At 37.7% G+C, this 25,394-nt stretch overlaps 1 protein-coding gene across 2 annotated transcripts; it reads left to right on the forward strand.

The window, feature by feature from the left end:
- The first annotated feature begins 2,906 nt into the window (after positions 1 to 2,906).
- On the forward strand, positions 2,907 to 22,269 carry LOC128947418 (mesoderm induction early response protein 3-like). 2 transcript variants are annotated; one of them, XM_054291675.1, is made up of 12 exons: positions 2,907 to 2,928; positions 4,398 to 4,546; positions 8,941 to 9,075; positions 10,547 to 10,667; positions 12,825 to 12,910; positions 13,097 to 13,169; positions 15,322 to 15,473; positions 15,911 to 15,992; positions 19,154 to 19,248; positions 21,254 to 21,381; positions 21,564 to 21,709; positions 21,809 to 22,269. In XM_054291675.1, exons 2-12 carry the CDS (start codon positions 4,445 to 4,447, stop codon positions 22,267 to 22,269), a joined length of 1,581 nt encoding a protein of 526 aa, XP_054147650.1. In that variant the 5' UTR covers positions 2,907 to 2,928; positions 4,398 to 4,444. The 2 variants fall into 2 exon arrangements, with proteins under 2 accessions (XP_054147650.1, XP_054147651.1); XM_054291676.1 differs by having other exon boundaries at positions 19,157 to 19,248.
- The last annotated feature ends 3,125 nt before the right edge of the window (positions 22,270 to 25,394 follow it).

Consider the following 25,394-nt stretch of genomic DNA (forward strand, 5'->3'; position numbering starts at 1 on the left):
CGCATGGGAATTGCCCCATGACCTCACCTTTTATTAGAATATGGTTACAGGACTCCTCTGTCTCCTTTTTGGACATAAACTTCTGGTCTTTGTGGATTAATTTTCCTGACAATTACAACTCTGAGTGCTGTAATTTTTTTCAGAATTCTTGATGCAACTTATACAACAGCCCTGTAACACACCTAATGACCTTCTGTGGTAGAGCTATGAGTTCACATTAATTTGTCAAAGTGGTCTGAATTATAAACAAAAACTTTCCTTTGATCTAAATCTGATAGAAATTTTAAAGTGTCAAATTACCAGCAAAAGATTTCTCTGTAAAATTGCACAGAACTAAAAGACTTAATCACATTAAATAGTTGAAAGACTGTGAAGTAAACTACTCCATAAGTTAGGAAATAGCTAATTGCATCCAAATCAGGGAGAATTCTTATTGAGAAAATGCATATAGTAGCAAATAGGTACTTCCCTGAATTGGAGATTCTTCCTGCTTGACCTTATGTGCTATTATGTCAATTACATGAACAGGTCTGTGTCTGTGTTACATATTCTGTGTTCATAGAAAGCTATTTTGCCTTGCCAGAGCTGAGGCTTCAAGGGAACAGGGATAGGAACTGGGTTTCCTCTGTCTGGAGGGAACAAAACTGAAAAGTGCTGAGGAACATTAGTGGGTTGTAATGGTATTCCAGATCAAAGGTGGAAAGTATTAAATCTTCCTTATTTTTCGAACACGTGCAGTGCGCTCTGACATAGCCTGTCTGCTGCTGATAATTTTTACCTGATAACTCTCATCTGTGTATACAACTTGGGAAAAAGGCAGACAGATCAGAGAACAAGGTACTTCTGGAGCTGCTTGTGATTGCGAGAACTTTCCTAAAAAATATGTTTCTGCAAAGTCTTGGGATTTTTATGTTGCAAACATCTTACCGCTAGGTATATCAAGAGCAGGTATGTCTACATCATAGGCTGCTGTGTTGTTTGGACAGTTGGAAGTAGACTAGACTCAGCAGTGCAGCATGTGACACTAGCCAATTTACTCTGTTTCTCAGAGCAACAAGAGAATAAATTAAATAGTATGGAGCTTCATTAATTAAGTACCTAAACTAGCTTGGAATTTCTGCACTGTCTGCAAACCCAGTTTACAAACTGGTCACTTCAGGATACAGCCTTTAGCCTCCCAAATTCTCAGGATGGGACACAGTCTGGGGCATTATTGCAACTGAGTGTCACTGTGATGTACACCATTCCTCCAGTAGATCAATATTCTATATAGCAAGTATGGCAGATGGCATTTTGGCCAAAGGCAGAAACATGTGATTCTAAAGTTAAAAGCATGAATCTTTATAGCCTGGGATCAAGTTGAAAACGGCCAAATTCCCACTTCTGTGTACTGGGACAAAAAAAAACACTAAAAATGGAATAGATATTCCATTGTACATAAAACACTTCAACTTTTAGATACAATATCCACTGCAAAGTAAATTTCACTTTCTCTGTTTAACCCACAGCAGGCAATCAACAACAGCAAGGTTTGTAGGCTTTGACATTTTGTTTTCTGCTTCAGACACTTAGGATGCAAGGTGTTAGCATAACTACTCCACACCAGCACTTAGGAAGAGGCTCAATACGGAGTGAAGAGTAGGTCACAAACCCGAGTATTAATTGGCCGCAAAGTAATGTTTCCGCACAGTATTCCCGGCCCCGAAACAGGACTGCAAGTCGCAGCAGTCACAGACAAGCTGATTCAGACAGGCGCGGCATGGCGCCCAAACCAGGGGACGTCCGAGGTACCTTGGCTCCAGCCGGCCTCAGGGCCCCAGGGACTCCCGCTCACCTCCCCCAGTGACGAGCAGCTTCTGCTGGCCGAGGCTTCCCCGGGCGGGCGGCGAGGCGAGGCAAGGACAGCAGCCGGGTCCGTGCCCCTCGAGCCTAAGCTCCGCGGCGGGCGTCCAGCGCCCTCTCCAGGCCGGGCAGGCAGAGCGCCTTCGCTAGCCGGGGCGGGAGGCCGTGGCGCCGCTGGAGGCGGGGTCCCGACACGACCTCCTCCGCCCCAGTTAAGTCCTGCTGATCTCTCCGTTTCTTCGCTCCCTGTCTATCTTCGGCTAGAACTCGGCTGCTGCCATTGGCTTAGCGGCCTCATCCGGGCACTCGGCGCAACGCTATTGCTCAGCTCGATCGTCCCAATATGGCGGAGGTGAGTTGGGAAAGCGGGTTGGGGGTGTCGGAATTCGGCTGGTTCCCTGCGGGGTCCCGCTGCTGGCGGGCCTTCTTCACCCGCCTCACCATCCCCTTAAGGCGCTTCTGGGACGGCTCGGTGACGCGGAGTGGCCAGCGAGGCGACCTGCAACGCCTGGGCACTGAGAGCCTGCGCGACTAGGCCGCACGGCGGGTGCCGCGCAGCGCGGGTCCCGAGTTCGCCGCCCGCGGGCGGCCGACAAGCCGTGGCCAGGCGCGCGGTCGCCGCACCGAGCCACGGAGGGCGCAGAACGGGCCAGTGGCGCTGCCGCCGCAGCGCGGACAGTGGAGAAACCTTTGGCGGGAGGAAGGAGAAGCGAGCTCTGGCCTGGCAGCGGGGAAGAGGCTGCTAGTCCGGCTCTCTCTGCCTGCCACTGTCATGTTCCGCCGGGGTCGGAAAGAGTGGGAGTGTCGGGTCAGGCGAGGCTCCTTGGGGGACTTTTGCCAGGGGAGGAGGAAAGAAAGAGAGAGACAGGCAGGGAACGAGCGAGAGAAGGAGGGATAGGAGAGGGTGAACACGATGGAGGGGCGAGTAGGGCGGGGGCTGGCGGGGGAAGGGAATAGGTCCGGGGGGGAAGGGATGGGAGGGGACATGAAATGGAGACTCCCTACCTGCTGCTGGGTTGGATGGAGCCCGTGTCCCACCTCACTCTTTTCTCTCCCTGCAGGCTTCCTTTGGGAGTTCGAGCCCAGGTTCGTCTTTACCCACCTTCTGCCCCAGTACCTAGCCTGCTGCCTACATGCTGTTCTCTCCTTCCTCCTCCTTCCTTAACTTACCTTCTGTTGCCTCGTAGCTGTCCTAATACTTCATGTAACTAACTGCCTGCCTGATTTTTAAGAGAAGGTGTGCTCTGGGGAGTTCTTCCCTTACTTCTGGTCACAGTTAGTAATTGGCTGCTCAGAACCCAAGATGAAAATAAAATTTTGTAGTATTTTTAAGACAGCATCTCAGTAAAGCCATGTAGCCTGGAGAGAGATCACTTCTGCTGCTGCTAATTGCAGGGTTGTGTAAATTTTTGATTTCTTGATAATATCAGAAAACATTTTAAATTATAATGATATGTAATTGTTAAGGTTTTAACTACTGTTAAGGTTCTTTGGAATATTTACACAAGGAAGCCTATTTAACATCAGCAGGGCTACTCCTGAACAATATTTGGGAAATGCATTTGCTTCTGTGTACCTGCTCTTGGCACTGGCTGAGCTCTAGTATGTAAGAACTAGAAGGGGAAACCAGGGGTGAAAGAGAAATATCCTAGTCTGTTTTTTCCTCCATCATGACAGTCTTAAGAAAGTGAACACTGAAAAACAAAACAACCCTGCATTTCAGTAATTTTCATTGTAGAACACTGACATTGCTGTACAGAATATTTGCATCTTAAAAACTTTTTGAATATAGTGCTTTCTAACAAATGCATTCAAAATAACAACAGTACTTTTTTATGACTTATGAGTATCCTCTTGGGTAATGAAAAAGTGTCTGTTGGACCACAGAGCTGTCATAATGACTTGTTACTGTGATCTATTAGAAATGTTTTGTTATTTCTGGTATATTTCCCTCTATATTTCTTGAAACTGCTATGTTTGTTCTCTTTTAGATCAATTACTAAGAATTAAATTAGTTTTAATAAAAGATCTCATCTGTGAGACTAATCTGAAGTGAGTCTTGCTGCTTATTTTGCTGTTGTTAGGAAACTGGTTTGCAACCTAAGTTAGCTGTTAATCAGTAAAAAGCTATGCTAGTTACCATAAAAATAATATAAATGGAATCTGAGTCTATAAGTCAGTGTCTTGCAGCATCTGAAATCTTGTGACATGTGGATGTTATACTTTAATGATGATTTCCAGGATCTTTAAAACAAGCTTTTATTCAGTAAAATATTAATTTGTTATTGTACTTTCTGAAACTTTGTTTCAGTAGTTTAGATACTTTTCCCAAGTACTCTATACTGCAAGAGAGAAAACTGCACCTATTGCAATACAAAAAGGGAAGGCCAGCTAAAATAGTTGAATTTGTCAGGTAGTTAACAATTTGTTCCATTTATTCCATTGAGAGTTCTAACTATGTATGTAAAGACTCATGCAACCTTATTTTTTTCTGTGTTGTAATTTCATATGTTGGTATAGAAAAAGAAATTACTCAAATTAGGGTTTTTTGATAGTTGGCTCTTTATCCTCTGAGGATCATGACTTTGACCCTTCTGCTGAAATGCTGGTACATGATTATGATGATGAACGAACTCTTGATGAAGAGGAGGAAATGATGGAAGAAAACAAAAATTTCAGCTCTGAAATTGAAGATTTAGAAAAGGTAAGAGTGACTTGCTCTCTCCTAAATGTCCATATATGTTGTAGCTTTTTAGTGAAGACAATACTCAACCTGTACTTTAGTTTGTATAGCATAATATAATTTTCTGCAAAGTACCTTTGGAGTTTTTTTTTTTTTTTTAAAGAAAAAAATATCAGGTTTGGTTAGGACGTAGCAGTGCTTCTTCACAAAAAGGCTGACATTAGCTTCTCAAAGTTATTAGTGTTAAGTTGAGATTGGTCTTTTTCATTTAATAACTTTTTCACTTTGGAAAAGAAATTACTGAAGCAGATTTTAAAGTCTTATTATCTAATATCACTTGTCACTTCTAAGTTTTATAAGTTGGAAATAAATTTCAATTGTACATTAAGTGACAGCTAGCTGTGTTTCATTCTGTTGGTCAGATTTTGGTTTTCCAATCTGGAAGCGCAGTCTTGTTTTACACATTTTTCACGTTCCTTTGCTACATAAATTGTAGTTCTGTATCTCAGTTTCATCAGTTTGGCATTTGCTGGGTGTATAAAATAATCAGTGTGCTCCTTGGCTTTTCCTATTCCTTTTTACATTCTTTAATTACATGTTTTTTCTGTTTCTACCTTTTGTTCATCTGTGTCAGTGCATCGCCCATTTTAAATGCCTGCTGAATGCTAAATAGCCAGAAACTGATGCTGCTTGCATTACCATTCAGTGACCCACTTACACCACTCAGCATAACTGCAGATTTTGATCAGCAGACTTCCAGTGTAATTTTTAGCATTAAATAGGAGGTTGTGCTTTTGTAGTCCATTTAAAAACAAATTTTCTTAACTTCTGGGGGTTTTGTTTGTTTTGGTTTTGCCTTGCTACCTTTTACAGTTATATTTTTGCTAATTGTGAACTTGCAATTATAATAGCAAAGCAGCTTGCAAGTCCAGTGGTTGAAAGGGAGTTGGTACTCCACAAAATTATCTTATTGCTTCTATAAAATAAGGAAAAAGAACTGAGAGCCACTCATCTTAAATACTTTAGTACTTTATGTCCCAATCCTGGAAAGACTTGTACATGAATTTGCATTTACCCATTGTGAAAAATCTTTGCAGGACTAAGACCTTAGTTGATTAAAGAAAACAAGTAGCTTAATCAGTGTATAAGTTCAACAAGAAAATTTTTAAGGTAATATAACTTTTAAAGGTATAAATTATTGGAAAATATTCCTAATTATTTGATAACTTGAATCAGGTAACTAAAGAAAATTTCCACAGTTTGTTTTATTAAATGTGTTAGGATGCAAGTATGATGATATTTAGTCAAATAGTTTGATCAAAAGCTGTTGGAAAAAAGAAGTTATAAACTAAGCCTTTCTCTTGATTTTTGCTTCTGTATCATTAGCTGGTTTTCTCCTATTACTTTCTGTACTAGTCTTGTCTGGGAGAGTTAATTTTCTTGCTAGTAATTAGTATGGGGCTATGCTTTGGATTTGTGCTTAAACAGTGTTGATAACACACTGATGTAGTTATTGCGGAACAAAGCTTACACAGAGCCAAGGCCTTTTCTGTTTCTCACACTGCCCTGCTGCTCAGGGACTGGCTGGGCATTGGTCAGTTCATGGTGAGCAATTGTTTTCATTTGGATAACTTGTGTTTCTTGGGTTTTACTTCCCCCCTCTTTTTATTTTTTCTTTTCCTTACAATTAAAAAAGATATTATGTCTTATTAAACATTAAACTGTCTTTATTTTAACACACAAGTTTCTTTTTCACTTATCCAATTCTCTTCCCCCCCATCCCATGGGGGAGGGAGGGAGCGGCTCTGTAGTGTTTAGTTGCCATCCAGGGTTAAGACACAACAGGGCACAAATGGTTTGAGTTAACAGATTTGACCATAACATTAGGAAGAATTTACATCTGTTAACATTTGCTGGTCATTATATTGATTTTTCTGTTCTTGACATTAGCTTGTCTGGTCTATGCCATCCTCTCTTTTTTTGCTGTACGTGTTCAAGATTGGTGTTGGATTTTGCAGTTTGCTACTGCTCTGTAGTGCTTAGTGATGTTTTGCCTGCAAGATTTATTATTAAAATACTGGCCTTGAGCTTAATCTGGTATTTGGGCTCTGTACTAAAGATTAATGTACTTCAGGTACCATCTCATGGAGACAACAATTATACTTCTTCCTCTGAGAGATTTTTTTTTTTGTGGAGGTAATACAGAATGGCACCTTCACCACCACCTTTTGTCATGTTTTCTCCCTTGTTGCAATAACTCTTTAGTATCTTGAACATCTTTGAGTAGTCTAAATGCTTCTATTTGTATTTCTTAGGAATATTACTTCAGCTTTTCATGAGGTTAACAAGCTATTTAGGAATATGACCCAGGACCTTTAGCAGTGTGGTTATGAGTGGCAAGGCATGTATATGGGAGAATATGAACAGGTGTCTAGAAAGGTTTATACCTCCAATGGTCTGAAACTTCACTCCTGAAGAAGTGTGGAATCCTGATGAAGTGATAGAATATATGGGGGGAAAGAAAAAGATGCCCTGGCTATTCCAAAGAGGCAGAAACAATGGAAGCAGAAGTCAACTTGTTTAGTAAGAGATGAAGAAGCTTCTCCTAACAGGGAGCAGGAGAGCAAATCAGAAGAGGCAGCCTCAAAAAGAAATATTAGCAGTATATGAAGGAGTTCAAGCAGCTTCAGAAGTAGTTGGTACTGATGCACAGCTCCTTTTGGCACCTCAATTTCCTGTGTTGGGCTGGTTGTTCAAAGGCAGGGTCCCCTTTACACATCATGCAACTGATACTACGTGGAGTAAGTGGGTTGCACTGATCATACAGTGGGTTTGAATGAGAAACCCCAACCGCCCAGGAATTCTAAAAGTGATTGTGAACTGGTCAGAACTTCAGTGTTGCCAAAGGAGGTGACTCGGGCTCAAGAGTCTCCACTATATAATAAACTACCAGAAAATAAAAAGCAATATGCCCTGTTTACAGATGGATCCTGTCATGTTGTAGGAAAACATCAAAGTTGGAAAGCTGCCATATGGAGTCCTACATGACAAGTTGTGGAAACTGCTGAAGGAGAAGGTGAATCGAGTCAGTTTGCAGAGGTGAAAGCCATCCAGCTGGCTACAAATATTGCTGAACAAGAAAAATGGCCAGTACTTTTATCTCTGCACTGACTCGGGGATGGTGGTAAATGCCCTGTGGGGGTGGTTGCAACGATGGAAGCAGGATAACTGGCAGTGCAGAGGTAAACCCATCTGGGCTGCTGCATTGTGGCAAGATATTGCTGCTTGGGCAGAGAACCTGGTTGTGAAGGTATGTCACGTAGATGCTCATGTACTCAAGAGTCAGGCCACTGAAGAACGTTGAAACAATAAGCAGGTGGATCAGGCTGCTGGGATTGAAGTGACTCAGGTGGATCTGGACTGGGGACAGAAGGGTGACCTATTTATAGCTTGATGGGCCCATGGCACATCAGGATATATAGGAAGGGATGTAGCATACAAATGGGCTCATGATTGAGAGGTCGACTTGACTTAATGCCACTGCAGAGGTTATCCATGAATGTTAAATGTATGCCATGATCAAACAAGCCAAGTGGCTGAATGGTGGTGGGAAGCTACTGCTCGGGGATTAGCTGGGCATCAGTTGGTTGGTGGTAAGCAATTGTTTTCATTTGGATTATTTATCTGTCTTGGGTTTTATATACCTCTTTCTTTGTCTTGTGGTTCTTTTTTCTCCTATTTTCCTTGCATTAAAAAAAAAGTTTATTTTTAAAGATTAGACTGTCTATCTCAACTCATGAGTTTCTTTCTCACTTTTACCATTTCATTTCTCATCTCCACACTGGGGAGGAGTGAGTGAGTAGCTGTGTGGTACTTAGTTACTGCTTGGGGTTAAACTACACCACCTTCTCTACAGTAATTATAAAATGTATTGTGCAGAAGATGGAAAGGAGGGATAAAAGATTGCTACATTGGTTTATTTCTGTGGTGTTTTGGACACTTTGCAGCTGTAACTATGTAGGACTAAAGTTTTCAGGTTTTTCTGCATTTCTTGTAAGGGCATTGTTAATGTTCCTAGTCTATCTTCTGTCTTGAAGAAATATAGGCAAATCATGTTCTACAGTGTGAATCAGATAAGGAGCAAATTTTTAATAATTGCTCTTTAGTTTCATCCACTAAATGGTTTTCTTCAATAGTTTAATGTGACTTCATTATATGCCAAGAGACACAGTTATGAATTATTTCAGTCTCATGCCTGAAAATATTTTAGATTTTTAATCAAGATTCCTGCTTTCAATTAAATTTTTCTTGTTTGTTTTTTACTTTTGTTTTTCAAAATATGTCTTATCCTTTTAGGCCTGAACTGTTTACAAGTATTTGGCAATATGTTGAAATGTTTGTAAATCTTGTATTAGGAAGGAAGCATGCCGTTGGAAGATTTGCTGGCATTTTATGGCTATGAACCCACAATTCCAGTTATGGCTGGTTCCAGTGTGGATAGCTCTCCAAGTGAACTTGCAGATGAGCTTCCAGATATGACTCTAGATAAAGTAAGTCAGAACTGTTTTCCCCTGTATTACAGTTTAAAAGTAGAAATCCGTGTGACCTTAACTTATATTTACCTGTCTCTTCATGTTATGAAATACATATCTTTGTCAATTTCAACATACAATTAAGAGTTACTGTACTAGTGGTGGACTTGACAGTGTTAGGTTTATGGTTGGACTCAATGACCTTAAAGGTCTTTTCCAACCTAAATGATTTTGTGATTGTACTTTTAATTCTTTTTCAAAGATATTTAGGATCTGGATTAAATTATAATTATCACACAAATGCATAGCAACTTTAGTGGCATTATATTATTACAATTGAGAAATGAATAAGGTAGTGGTTCTTCTAAAACACATTCAGAGAACTTTAAATAGATTTTTTTTTTATTTCATAGAAGTGGGATTTTTTTCTGACAATTTCTGTATTTTATTTTAATGTATGCAATGTCCAGAAATAATAATTCTGGCTTCAAACATACATGCCATATATCAAACATTTGTGGATTACTTGAAAAGTGCACTACTGGGTGCTTTGGAATGTTTCTTTCAAATGCATATAATTTATAAAAAATCTCATATTTGAGGGGTGAGAGAGATTGTTTTCTGTGCAATTACTATATGTATCGCATTGTTGAATATAGAAACACAAAACTACAGTTTTTATGATTCACAGGCTAACTTTGAATTCTGAGATGAATCTGATTGTTGGCTATAAGGCATGCAACTAGTAGTTTGTATTATAAAATCTGTAGATAGTAAGTACATGTCTTTTTTTTTTTTTAATTTCCATATGTATGATGAAATTATGAACTCCACAGAAAGTATACTATAATGATGGCTTTGCACATCTGATTCTCATTAGGAGTCACCATTGTGTTGAGGCTACAGAAATGTACTTGGCTTCTTGTCTAATACAGTTCTTTGCCTCCCTAATCACTATAGAGGGGCTCAAGCATGTCTGGTAGTGGAGGAGGCGTGTTCTTGCCCCCCACCCCCCCACTTTATTATCTTTTGTCAGTTATCTGTAATTCTTCTCAGAAAAAATCTATGAAAGTGCCTGGCTTTTGGTTTTTGTTTGTTCACCCATTAGACCCCCCCCCCCTGAATTTAAGGGGTATCTGATGTAAAGAATGACAGAATTTAAAATGTTTCCACTCACTTTTTTATTTTAAAGCAGTTGGATGAGCATCTGAGATTTGATGCATGCAGGGGTTACTACTTGTGCATTTATTTTAATAGAAGACTAGGGGGAAATAAACCTCCGTGTTCAACTCTGAAATGAATGGTTATATTTGTTTTGAGAATTAGGAGTGGATTAGCTTTTTAATAGTTAACAGTCTACTAAAATTGCTTATGGTAAAATAATTCATTTTAATAAATGAGACTTACAATTTGCTGAATCTAAATGCTCACCAGTTTATATTTAATAGTCTGTCTGAAGTTTTGGGTTTTTTTTATTTTAATGATACAGGAGGAAATAGCTAAAGATCTCTTGTCAGGTGATGATGAAGAAACGCAGTCCTCTGCTGATGACTTGACGCCATCAGTTACTTCACATGAGGCTACTGACTTCTTTCCTCGGCCATTAAGATGTAGGAAACCTAATTTTATAATAGTACTCATAAAGTCTTACCATATATTATAAACTATATAGCTTTCTAGTTTAAAATATCAGAATTGCAGAGTGGGATTGAGAAACAGTGCTTTGCAGGATGTTGTACATGAATATTGTCTTTGGTTGGTATTATTGATTACCTAAAAGACCTATATTTAATATGGTGCTCAAAGCACAAGCACAATTTTTCTAAAACTACAGTAGCTTTTCATAAGTAATAGTTAATGTGTGTCAAGGAACACTCTTGGTAATTTTCTGTGCATTGGTGAATGGCAATAATATGTAACCTGTTCTTTTAAATTAGTGTTTCTCTACTAAAATTTTTGCTGCTACTTTTAAGCCAGTGACTCCTCTATTCAGCCTATGGATGTGAACTGGAATTTGGTTTCTTTGTGATTATTTCCCTTCACATATTCAATGATTTTCCATAGGAGTTCATGAGCCCGTGTTTTTATATGGGATGGGGCCTATGAACCCATGACCACCAAAATTTCACTACCCATGGAACTATTATGGGAAAGATCCAAGAACCATTGGTTCAATTATCCAACCTTGACAAGATATTCCTCATTGCTCCAACTCGAGTACACCAGTGAACAAATGAACTGCAATAGACAGTGTGGAGGATTTTTATCACAATTTTAATTTGGCAAGTATTTTGACATTTTCCCGGGGAACTTCATCCCTCTAGAGAAAGGGGATGATAAAGGGCACGTGCTGTCTCAATCATCAGCAATTGTAGCCCTTTGCATGCTGCTGATTGTGTAATGTAAGGCATTTTTGAGAGAGATATAAAAAACTTTAAAAAAGGGCATTATAATTTTTTAAGCAAACCCCAATCTTGCTGGCACTTAAGCATTGCTTGTGAACTGTTAATGATTATGACACTGAAAGTGTGGCAACTTTATGGAAAGAATTATTAGCCACTTCATTTTACTCATGATTAAGAAACAGTCATCTTTGCTTTCAGCTATTGTGGTTTTTCTATCAGAATGTTGCTCTTTCTCTATTAGAACTTTTGATTGGGCATTTTAGCATCAAATATCCACCATGTCAGCGAGGGGAATGTCAGTTTTCTGTGCTGTTGACAGTTCCCTCTTTTTTTTTTCTCATTCCTGTCCATTTATCTCAAAATAACATTCAATTTTAAGATAAACATGTTTAACGCAGGCCATTTTCTTAAATTTGGATTCATTGGAAAAAGTAATTGCATATTATCCAGGCATATTGCTGTTTCATGCATTCATGTTAGCTTCTTGCCTCTTTCTAACAGCAAAAAGAGATAGACTGGTGATTCTAGTAACGACTACAGAAGAGGAGCCTCAGTCTATCATCTTGGATATTGTCTTTGATGTTGACGATTCTATTTAGGTGTGATGAAGCTAAAATTAAAACCCTATTTATGAACATGTTATTACTGAAAGTTGAGAATATGTAATAGCTCTTATCAGAACTATAGATTCCATTCTGCTGGGGATAAAATAAAAAAAAAATATAATTACTTCAGAACCCAGAACCACAGAGTTCCAAATTCTAAAATATGAGTTACTCTGTGGAGTACTGTATTTGAATTACTTGGAGTGCTCTGCTGTATTTCCTCCTAAGGAAAAAAATATTTCAGAGGAGTAAGCAGTCTTTTGTTCTCTTTTGCTTAATCTGTTTCCTGTATATGTACTATATCTTTAGTCCTTGCTGAGGTAGCCTTGTTTAAAGGAATGTTTTGAATGTCAATTAAAACTTCAGATGAAAGGCTTCAGTAGGTAATAGACTTACCTTCAACTTTCTTTGTGATTAACCCATAGTTAAGTCATAGCCCTGGAAGTTTTCTGTTTTTCTCATACCTTTTCTATAAGGTGTAAGCATTTATTGAAGAAAATCAATGAAGAAAAATGATCTAATTTCCTTTTGACTGTTAGAAATATTGTCTTAGTTGCAATAATGGTAAATGTTTCAGTTCTGCAATATGCAAGCACCAATGCTTTCTGACTTCATTCTAGTTTGATAGAAATGTAGAGCAACAGACTGGTGATGAGTGTCTTCCAGAATAAAAGCAGGGCTCCTTTAAAAAGTAAAGAATATCTCTGTTTGAACTGAAAATTCTTCCTAGCTAAAGCCAATTTATTTGTGTCTGAAGCAAACACTACGTGTGATGGAGATAAGGAATCAGATGGTGAAGACATAGAGGCAGACAATGGTAATTCATCTGAAGATTTGAGAAAGGTAATAACTATATCTTAAGAAAAAGAAATACTTAAGAAAACTTTAAAAAATGCATTAAAATTTATAGTACATATCTAAAATAGTACCTTAATTCTGAAATTATCTGCAAAATCCCATGTTAATGGACTTTATAATGCTTCCATGCACAGAATATTAATACTCTTATGATTTTTGTTACATCTTCAGGAAATAAAGGTTGGTTTACAGTATCAGGCTGAAATTCCACCTTACCTCGGCAGGTACAGTAATAATGAAAAGGGTAAGTTATTCTGTTTTAGTACTTATATTTATACATAGCAGCTGATGGGAAAATGTTATTGAAATTTATAAGATAAATTCAATGACTTAGTTAAAAAAACCAAACCAACCAGCCAAAAAACCCCTAGTCAACTGAAGTAATACAACCACATAATTATATCTTAAAAGTGTGACTCTACAACTTTGAGAGAATATTTTTGAGAAGACATAGGAGGGTGGGTTACAGTGTTAATTCTGAAGTATCTAGCAATATTAGGAGGCAACAAACTGGGTCAAGAAGTAAATATTTTCATCAGGATATCATAACTGGGCTATGAACATGTAAGTTTGCATTGAAGATCTTCAGTATTTTTCTTTGCTTCTTTTTTAGCAAGTACAGCACTGTGGGTTGCAAAATGGTTATGAAAAACAAAGCAATGAACTATTTGAATTTTCCATAGCATGAGTAGAAGATGTAGATCTCAATATACCTTGTCTTTAAAAAAATATATATGTTTTAAGTATGATGTTATTGCTGTGTAAATTTAGGTTAAAAACTGAAATTGTGCCAAAGTAGAAGAAATAACTTTATTTAGTAGAGTTTTATATGGTACCTTTAGAAACCTTCACTGGTTGGAAGCATTAGCAAATTAACATCTCTTGTGTTGCTTAAGAAATCTATGGAAGTTTTCAATTTTCTATGATTTGGGCATGATGCTTACTGGTTGTAAGAAACAGAAGAGTGAAAACCAGTTTTATCTGAATAGTCCTTTTACTATTTACACATCTTGACTTCTCCTTGGTCAAGAACTAGAGAAGGGCCAATAACCAGAGGATGATCAGGAACGCATTAATCTGACAACTTTCTCTGGAACAAGCTGATGCAAGAGAGAACCAGAGAGAGTATTGTTCAGTGGCATAGCCAGGAGCAAAGAGGTCTCCCAGATGGGAGAGCCTGAGGAGTTCCTCTTGAGAATATCAGGTATGGATTCCAGAGAAAAGTGTTGGGTTGTCTTGGTTGATAATAGAGATTGAAGCTGAGCTCAGCAATGCTTGGAGAGGGTGGAAGATTCTGTAGAAGCCTCTTTTGTACTTCCTGAAGAGCTTGTGATGGCAAACAGGGGCTTATATTTCTGCTGTGAAGTCCCAGGTACTGAAATTGTGCTAGAAAGCAATTCTACTCTTCTATAAACCTTACACTTGTAATATGTCTGTTTGAAAACTTTCAGTGTTCTTAAGTCATAACAGAACTTTAGGAGGAGATGCAATTTTATTCTTCATCTTAGCTTAATATTCTTTCCTGCAGTTATATGAGACATTTGAGAATCTTCTTCATCTCTTCTAGTGGAACTGCCATTATACTTGGGTGTGTTAGAATTTAATAACTCTAATTTATATTGCCAAGAGAGTACATAAAGCATTATGTGTAAACACATCTATTGATCAGAGTAAAGGATTTAGTTTAATCTAGAGTTTAAATGTGTGTGCATAGACAAGGGTTCAGGCCAACTCTTGAATATTTCCAATATATTTCAAATAAGCTACTTAAGAGGTGCACATATGATTTCAGTATACTATGAAGGAGGACTATACATCCTGATTGCTTGTAAAATAGTTGATAACAACATTCAGTTGTTAGTGAATGCTAAAAGAAATTACCACATTTAGACCTAGATTTCCATTCTGCTAAGTAAGTTTTAGCAAATTTTAGTTGAAAATGACCAGTTAGCTGCCACCTCTTTTTTTTATTTTATATGCAGTATTTGAAATTTTAAAGTACACTTTTTATTGTAAACTATAGCTTATTTGTTGTAAACATCTGAATAAAACAGAGTGGTTTTGCCAGTTTTTTTTTATATTAAGATTAATATATATGCATATTTTGACTTGAATCATCTACCTGTCAACAACGTGGTCCTCTGTAGAGATTCTTTCTCAAGAGCCAGTCCCTTATCTCATCCTCATGGAATCTGAATCTCTTCACCATACCACACTGCAGTCTCTCTCTAAACTAAGGCTTTTTGGGGAAAAAATGAAAAAATGAGCTGCAATTTGAAAGTGGCATGACAGTGCTTGATTTTATTACTTCTGTATTCCTGTTCTTTGTGAAATAGCCTTTTATGTTCTAGCCTTAAAAGTGTCACACTTGCCATAAATTAATTCTGTTTTAACAGCCTATGAAAATGAAGACCATTTACTTTGGAAACCTGATGTGATCTCAGAAAATAAAGTTAAAGAATACCTTTTTGAAACCTCCTTAAGAGCAGGAAATGAAAATATGATTGGCAGAATTCCTGAAGGACTACATACACGTGACAATGAACAAGTATATTTTATATCCTGTTCCATTTGTGGCACATTGCTTTGTAAATAATGTGTTCTCTTTCTCTGCCTTGTATTATAAAGGCAGCAATATTTTTTTTAATTGGATGCTACTGGGGTCAGGATCTTATTTGTAGTTTTAAACATGTGCTTAAAATTGAGTATTTGAATGTTGGCAGTGTGATCTATGATGTTTCAAATTGGCATGATGTTGACAAATCCTGCTTTTCTAATTATTGCATATAATATTTTACATTTCCTTAATTAAACCTTGCCTTAATATTTGGATGGTTTTGCTTTTGATTATTTGAACATTTTCATCCTGTATAAAGATATAACCTCTTTTTACATTAGATATGTTCACTGAAAGGCTTGTTTCAGAAATTTATATAGGATATTTGGAAACTTTAACTCTTTCTAAAGACTACTTCTATTTTATAGGCACTATATGAACTACTCAAAAGTAGCCATAATGTTAAAGAGGCAACTGAGAGATACTGCTCAAATGGAAAGGCATCTCAGGGTAAGAGAAAGTATCTGCTTTTTAAGAAATATGTCTTTTGAGGGAGTAGAAAACACATGAGTAAGATTCAGATTAATAAGCACATCCCTTTCCATGATGTCTTTAGCACAGATTACTCATAGAATCATAGAATATGCTGAATTGGAAGAGACCCACAAGGATCATCAAAGTCCAACTCCTGGCCCTACACAGGACACCCCAAAAATCCAACCAAATGCTCCTTGAGTTCTGGCAGCCTTGGGGCCATGAGCATTCCCTCGGGAGCCTGTTCCAGGGCCCGACCACCCTCTGGGTGAAGAACCTTTTCCTAATATCCAGCCCAGACCTCCCCTGATACAACTTCAGACCATTCCCTTGGGTTCTGTCACTGGTCACCAGAAAAGAGATCACTACCTCCCCCTCCTCTTCCCCTCACAAAGAAGTTGTAGACTGCAATGAGGTCTGACCTCAGTCTCCTCTTCTCCAGGCTGAACAAGCCAAGTGACCTCAGCTGTTCCTCATACGGCTTCCCTCAAGGCCCTTCACCATCTTTGTTGATCTCCTTTGGCCACTCTCTAATAGCTTTATATCTTTCTTATATTGTGGTGCCCATAACTGTCCCCAGGACTCGAGGTGAGGCCACCCCAGTGCAGAGCAGATTGGGACAATCACCTCACTTTGACTGGATGGCAATGCTGTGCCTGATGCACTCCAGGACACAGTTGGTCCTCCTGGCTGCCAGGGCACTGCTGACTCATATTCAACTTGCCATTGACCAGGACCTGCAGGTCCCTTTCCGCAGCACTGCTTTCCAGCATCTCATTCCCCAGTCTGTCCGTACATCCAGGGTTGCCCCATCCCAGGTGCACATTCCAGGACTTGCCCTTGGTTGAATTTGATACGGTTGGTGATTGCCCAGTTCTCTAATTGGTCAAGGTCTCTCTGCAGGGCCTTTCTGCCCTCAAAGGAGTCAACAGCTCCTTACAGTTTTGTATCATCTGCAAACTTACTTAGCATCCCTTCCAGTCCTGTGTCCAAGTCATTAATGAAGATGTTGAAGAGCATAGGGCCTAAGATGGAGCCCTGTGGAACCCCATTAGTGGCAAGTGGCCAGTCTGATGACACCCCATTCACTATAACCCTTTGCGCCCAACCATGAGCCAGTTGCTCACCCATCGCATTACATGTTTATCCAGCTGTGGGCTGGACATTTTGTTCAGAAGGATCTTGGGAGAGAGTATCAGAAGCTTGATGGAATCAAAAAAGATTATATCAAGTGGCTTCCTTTGATCAACTAGGTGGGTAACCTTGTCATAAAAGGAAATCAGATTTGATAAGCAGGACTTTCCTCTCATGAAGCAGTGCTGGCCACGATGTCTGTGATTGATGACTGCGTTGTCTTTCAGATGTTTTTCAATAATTCCCACTAGGTATATAACTCAGATTAGGTATAATCTGACTGTTGATCAGATGGAGATGTCTGCTAGAGAAGTTTGCAATTTGTATAAAGGTTGCAGTATCAAACAGTATCAAATTTTACATCTTTCCTTTCCTTCTTTTTTCCTTTTTTTTTTTGATTTTTGATTTTAAGAATGATACAGACGAAGGAGAAGGGGGGGAGTTGCAATTTTGCTCCCATAAGGCAGTTCTCCCCCACATTACAGTACCTTTTTGAGATAATGATCAATTATAAACAAATGACATTTATACGAGAATCAGAACATAGCTGATAATATGAGTGAGCCCCACTCTTCATCACTGTGCTAACATTGTGCTATGTCAACCCTATACTTTGTTCTACTGTATAATCATCTAGATCTATGGTAGAGTGTGGAGAGTTTTGCTTGAGTTTACAGTGGAAAACAATTTTGTTTGTCCCTAACTTTTTTATTCCCTTAAATAAAAATCAGTGTATAATTTAGCAAAGAGTTTTTTGTCCTGTAGTTTGACACATGTTCCATAAAGCAGAAATGGCCTATGAGCCCTGGTATAAGTTTGTATTCTGGCAGACATTCCTTACTCAGACCTGAATCCAAGGGAAAATTGAATATTTCTGAGTTAGGTACTCTGAAAGCTTAAGTATCGAAGATCAAAGTGAAGGGAACAATAAGGACTATCAGAGCAGTGTTTCAGAAAGCTCTTTTATAAGAGATTGTGTGTTGGAGACCCAAATTCTGTCTTAAGGACTAGTGCTCATCTTCTCCCAGGCCCCAAGTCAGATGGGGTTTATATCCTCATTAAAAATGGTACAGGATGATAATACTGTTGATGCCTGTCTCTTAGAATAATCATTGTGCATTTATCTATACCCACTGAAGTTCACTGCTATTCTCAATATGCATTGAAAATCTACATCTCCCAAGATAATTTCATAACAGTGAGACTTTACATGTGGATCTCCTCTTTGAAGCTTGAGAATTCTGTAGTAAGGAGTACAAAATTAATGGACTTGTAGTGGAATGATTATCACTTTCATCTGAAAGGAGCAAGGTCTTTGTTCCAGTGTCTGCTTCCAGAAATGCTTTGAGATGTGATTGTTGGTTGGTTTTTGTTCTCCACCCTCATTGGCTTTAAAGGACAACTAACCAGATCACTACTATGAATGTAAGATGCCTGAAATATCCCTCCTTTGTTATATATAGACACAAAGCCATAATCAAGATAGGGAAGCAACAATACTTGAGACAAAACTGACCTACTCAAATAGTTTGAGCTACTTTGTTTTAAAGCTTTTATTCCTTTGTAGTGTGTTTTGTTTTGTTTGTGAAGCTAAAATTCACTTCTGTCTTTAAAAAGTCAGAGGTTGTTCCTTCACTCTTTTGTTCCAACTGTCACTGTTTGTATCTGATGCAAGAAGGAATATTCAGAAAAATAATGATGTTAACAAATCTTGGGGTTTTTTTTATGACAAACTTCCTAAGAAATAACAAATAAAGTCTTTTGAATGTCCTTTGCCCTCCAGGGTGAAATACTTCAGTAATCAGATTAAACTCTTTTATGAGTCTTTATAAGCAGGAATATTAGATTTCAGGTAGGATATCTTTACATTAGAGGAAAGAACATGGGTCAAAATAATTAAACGGTTGCATTTTTTTTAGAGTGTGTTTGGATGTTCAGGCATTAGCAACACAAAGATTAGTGAGTGAAAATAAGTTTATCATGCTACTTTTGCAATTGTCTAGAAGAGATGACAGCATGGACAGAAGAAGAATGCAGAAGCTTTGAACATGCACTTCTGATTTATGGGAAAGACTTTCATCTCATACAGAAAAACAAGGTTAGTATTTTACAGTTAAATGGAAGAATTGGTAGATTATATGATGCTGAATGTTTGTAAAAGCAATGCTTTTTCAGAAGCTATGCAAAAGAGTGAAATAAGAGCCAACATATTAAAACCGACTTGGTGATTCCATGCTGATTTTGCCTTTGATGCCATTAGAAAAGTAGGTGTTGCAACATGAGTCATATTATCTTTGAAATCAACTCATGTTGATATTGCTTCCATATATGCATTTATGTTAAAATTAAGATTAAATGTCTGCCTCTCCTAGAGGTGTATTATTTTCATACCATGTCTGTGAGAGGGGAAAATACATCTTTAATTATTTTTGTCACTCAGAAGATGTAATTCTACGGAAACGGGCTTAGCTCTTTGCGTTCTCAGAAAGTGTAGTCATCCATCAGTACTCTGGTTTCTGACCAACAAAGGAGTTCTAATCTTGATCTCAATTGCTTCTGATTAACTCCTCTGTGCCTGAAGATTAGGAATTGGGCTTTCTTTTTTTTATTAAGTAAATGTACCATTTGGTACAGTTACCAGTATGTGTGTTTCCAAATTTTCTGTACATGTCCTGTATGTTTTGATACCACCTTGAGGTTTCATACTGGTTGTGACTGGGATAGAGTTAATTTTTTTTATAGTAGCTAGTATGGGCTATGCTTTGGACTTGTGCTGGAAACAGTGTTGATAAGACACTAATGTTTTAGTTATTGCTGAGCAGAGCTTATGTAGAGTCTATCCATTTCTCCTCAGACTATCCTGCCAGTGAGGAGGCTGGGTGTGCACAAGGAGTTGGGAGGGGACACAGCTGGGACAGCTGACCCCAACTAACAGGGGGGTGTTCCAGACCAAATGACATCCTGCTCGTAATCAAACTGGGGGGTGAAGATTGGTGGGTGGGGGCTGCTGTGGCTTGAGAACTGGCTGGGCATCAATTGGTTGATGGTGAGCAGTTGGGTTTTTATGCATTGCTTGTTTTTCTTGGGTTTTATTTTCCTCTTTTTTAGCAATTTTTTTTTTTTTAATTAGTAAACTGTCTTTATCTCAACCCATGAGTTTTCTCACTTGTGCCCTTCTAATTCTTCCCCCCCCATCCCACTGGATGGGGGAAGTGAGCAAGCAGCTCTGCAGTGCTTAGTTGCTGATGGGGGTTAAACCACAAGTCTTTTCTTTAGGAGACTGGTGCTTTTGTTGTATTTCAGGTAAACTTTATAGGGTTGTGGTTGCTGTTCAACAACAGTCAGTTAATCCTGTTCAACACTTAGCTTAACCTGTCCAATGCTAAATATCTGGGGGGTTCAATTTTTAAATGGACCTTACCCGTAAACAGTAATTCACCAGCGATACAAATAAATAATTTTAAAATATTTTTTTCCAAAGTTCTACGAAGCAAATGAGTTGGTCTGTCACTATGGACCAGAATTTTCCAAATACCCAATGTCTTTTCTGCTTCACTTCTGTTGGATTATTCAGTTGCTTAGTGTTTTACTTCCTAACAGAGTCTGTCCCATAGTTTAAAAAATTGCTATGTAAGTTATGAATTTTAATGCTTCAGATGTAGATACAGTTTCAGTCTAGTTTAAAAAACCAAACCTAAACAACAATAATGCATACAATAGAACAGATGTAGTAATTATTTAGAATAGAATATACTGTTTCAGTTGGATGGGACCTACAACGATCATCTAGTCCAACTGCTTGACCGCTTCATGGCTTGCCAAAAGTTCCAGCATGTTTCTAAGGGAATTGTCCAAATGCCTCTTAAACAATGACATGCTGAGGCATCGACCACCTCTCTAGGAAGCCCATTCCAGTGTTTGACCACCCTCTCGGTAAAGAAATTTAAAACTCTAGATCTCTTTTTCAGGTCATCTGATTGAATTTGTTTGTTACAGACACTAGAACAGTAAAAGGGACAATATTGCAGGAATATAGGGACTGGGGAGATGACAAAACATAATGCATTGCATTTATCTTGTCAATTCTTCTTGCCTTCTTTTAGGTAAGAACCAGAACAGTTGCTGAGTGTGTGGCTTTCTATTACATGTGGAAAAAGTCAGAACGTTATGATTACTTTGCTCAGCAAACAAGATTTGGAAAGAAGAGGTATAACCATCATCCTGGAGTTACGTAAGTAAAATGTCCCTGGAATATGTTTTCTGTTGCAAATTGTAAATGTAAAAGATAAGTTTTTCTTCCCATCATTGCAGTGTAAAGCTGCAGTGGCTGTGACAACTGAGAATAAATCCATCTTCATTTTTAGGCCTTGTTTTCCTTTTAAATAACCTATTATGAATGCCATATTCTTAAAGGGACTACATGGATCGTTTGGTAGATGAAGCAGAAGCTCTTGGTGGAGCAGTACATTCTTCAGCCTTAACATCTAATACTCGAACAGAAAGTATTCCTGATCAACAGCTAAGCATTCTGAACTCTATCACTGCCAACGAGTTGACAGGTAAATCAAGGGAAAAAAACCAAAGGAAACCCACAAATTTTTTGTTGTAACTATATAAACAACTGTTTCATTTACATTTTATGTTCATCTGTTTTCCAGCACTGACAAACACTGTAGCTACAGTCTGTCACACTTCGGCTGTGAACTGCCTGGATGATGCCTTCCCTCCTATGGACAGCTTACCCCGAGCACCGGTAGTTAATCATGTGCCTGTTGTAACAGAAGAATTGCTTAACTTGCCTAGCAGTGGTGAAAATGATTGTTTTAATTTATTTGAGACTGGCTTTTATCACTCGGAGTTAAACCCAGGGAACATGTGCAGTGAGGAGACAGAAAGACCTGCAAAGAGACTGAAAATGGGAATTGCTGTCCCAGAATCTTTCATGAATGATGTCTCTGTAAATAACCTTGGTGTGGACTTTGAGAACCACACACACCATATTGCCAGTGCCAAAATGGCTGTTTCAGTGGCTGACTTCAGCAGTCTATCTTCAAATGAGACAAATGGTTTTATAAATACCCATACTCTTCACCAACATACTGCCCTTCACTCAGAATGACTGTGGAAAACTAAAGAATGGGTACTTTATGCAGTAGTAGTAAACTTGATGGGAACTATCAGGTTTGCTTAATCTTTCACTGGAAGTTTGAACTTTGACATCAGTGATGTCTTTTTATGTATAGGACTATATCTTGATTTACCAAGAGTAATTTCTTTTTTCAGTCCATAATTGTGTAAATGTTTGGCAGAGTTTGGAACTAAGAGAACTCTGTGGTTCAGCTTTAGGCTCTGCTTCAAATTTATTTTAAAGCCCGTAGAGAGAGGCCACCATTTCAAAACCAGCACAGAAATTCTGAACTGATCAGAGTGGCTTTTTAGTCAAAGTTACTTTTGCCATAATGGATGCAGTGTAATAACAGCGTTTACAGGTACCGTTCCTGATCCCTGCTCAATGTAGCATTTTATTTTAATTTTTTTTTTCTTATAAAGGCAGGGATGGATTTCTTTAACTTAAACTGCACAAACATACAAGGATGTTTTTTAAATGGAACCTTCTCTCATGTGATACTAAACTAGAGCACTTCAGTTTAAAAAAAACCAGCAATTTCATCTTGGTGGAAGCTAGCACAAGGGACATAGCATGAATAAATTATGAAGACCTACACTTGGAGGCTGTTGCAAAATTATAGGCTGTGGCTACCTTACACAGAAGTAATTATGCTGCCAGAGGTATCTGTGTACTTTAAACTTACTGGCTTAAACAGATATATTTTAGGCTATTGTATTCAAATTAGTTTTGTCCACAACTTTAAAGATTAATGCATCTGTGTAACTTAACTTTCCTAAGACAACTGATGTATAAAGCTACAGTCTGCACACCTTAGGATTTACCACTAAACAGTCTGTATTTTAGAAGACAAATTGTTTGGAGCACTGTGGTTCAATGTGTTACAGTTTTGAGGGTCTATCTAGTTTATATAGAAGTAGTAGAACCTTGAAGTATGTATTTGAAAGTTTTTCTTCAGTGTGGATTGCATTTATTTGTTTAGCAAGTCATTAGCTCAAAAAATAGCACTTCACTACTTTTGATCAAATAGAAAAGGATGAGTAAAAATGTCTCCCATAAAAGCAACTATTTAAACTCAGTAGATTTTTATTTTGACCATTGAGTGCAATTTAGCCATTCATTAAGTTTTCGTTAAAATGTTAGCTCTAATTCTTGTGGGAGAACATCAGTAGGATTGCCCCTTTCCCTCCATACTTTTTCTTTGCATTGATCATATTACAAATTTAATTGCCACAAACTTGTTTTGATTATTGAAGTGATTAGGCTTGAATTGTTGATATTTGTACTAGTTGCTTCAAGGTTATGCTGAGTAATTAGAAAGTAGTGACCTTAATATTTGAAAGGGAAGAGGGTATTTATTATGCTTACTGTGAATTGGATTGACATCCTGAGTTATGGATGCAGTGTATGGAGCTTTCTTTACAGCACTGCAATGAAGAGTAAAGCATTTATGCAATAGCACATTTATCATATTAAAACAAATTAGTTTATCACAGTGGCCAAAAGTAAAGATAATTTTGTAATCAGTTCTTATCTTATGCATCTGAAATATGGAATTCTAGTAAGTACACAATAAATAATGGATAGACTTGGCCCTGTGTTGTATTCTGACATTTTTGGCCAAGTTGTCAGCTTCTTGCTGCTGTGTTTTTTGCTGAACTGTGTACCTTGTTTTTCTTTATGAATCAACATATTTTATGTAATTTTGTAAAATACTGATCATAATCCTTCATTGTTATACATTCAGGTCTATGGGTTTACAGTGAGTGGCTGGTCTGTATAAAAATCATCACACAAAGATGACTGAATGTTTATAACAGTTGTGTTTAAATGAACCTGCCCATTCTCATTAGCTGATGCTGTAATATATTAAATTTATCTATGCATTGCTGGGCTCTTAATGTAGACAAATACTTGTCTAAGACTTGAGTTGTCAGCAAGTTGAATGGACACTTTAGTTATTTAATAAAGACTTTTGACCAAAATTCAGAAAATTATGGGAGAAAAATTAATTTCAGCTAGTTTAATAGATTTTTAAATGTTGATCTTATTTAGCTTGTTGGCTAGCTAACTGTTATTGTTTACTTTTAATTCCTTGTTAAAATGAGGCAATAATTTGCAAGAATTTGTAAATATGTAATTGTTCATATCTTTTTAGATATCTATTTCAATATTTTCTGACTACTTGTGTGTATAGTAACATTTTTGTGCATGCTTGATGTGACATTCATAAATTTGTACCATGATAACTTTATCCATGTAAGAGAGCTATTTATTGAATTTTTCATTTAGAAGCTGGACTTAATTATTTTTCTCTCAGTTGAAATGTTTAAAATGGAGAACTTGTTACTTTTTATTAAAAGAATTGTCTTTTGAAAGTCAGCATGAAAACAACTGAATTGCAACCATATGAAGAAATTATATTGCCTTGGTTGTTTGATGGTGAAGCACAATTCTTATAACAAACTGTGATGAATTCTTTGTCTTCTGCTATACTTGTTTTTCATGCAAGCAAACCAAAAATCCATAACGGGAAATTGCAGTGTTGGTAAATGTATCCTTTTAATGTACAGGGAATCCGAAGGGGATAGCTGATTCATTTAGAAGTGTAACTTGGTGCTGTGATTCTAGCAATACTTTTACTTTGGTTACTCATATGTCATCTTCTCATGTTAGGTTTTTAAAGGTTTAGTTTTCCTCTTGCCATGGTCAAAGTACTAAATTGTGTACTATTAGGTCAATGAATTGTGTAATTGTTTCCTGTTTTTAACTTTTAAAATTGAGGATCAAAAATGTACGAAAACTTCAGATCAAGTAGAACATAATGATAGTACTTAATTTAACCAAAGTCTTTAGGTAAGTATTTCAACTTTGAATGTAAACTAATGTATAAACTGACCAACAGGGACACTATTTGCCCATCACTTACAAGCACATTGTCTACAGATGGGGAACTAAATACAGTAATTTATAAAATAATGACAAGGTTACTATTTTTTTATTCCTATTTTTCGTTGGAAGAAAGAAAATACTATCAATTGTAAAATACAGAAGGTATGGTTATAGTCCTCTGAATAAAGCAGATTCCAGTTATTCAAAGTACCTTGTGCATAACA

Source organism: Melozone crissalis, unplaced genomic scaffold (genome assembly GCF_028551555.1).
Source record: "Melozone crissalis strain CALT ecotype California unplaced genomic scaffold, PUWL_Pcris_2 ptg000105l_1, whole genome shotgun sequence".
NCBI lineage: Eukaryota > Metazoa > Chordata > Aves > Passeriformes > Passerellidae > Melozone > Melozone crissalis.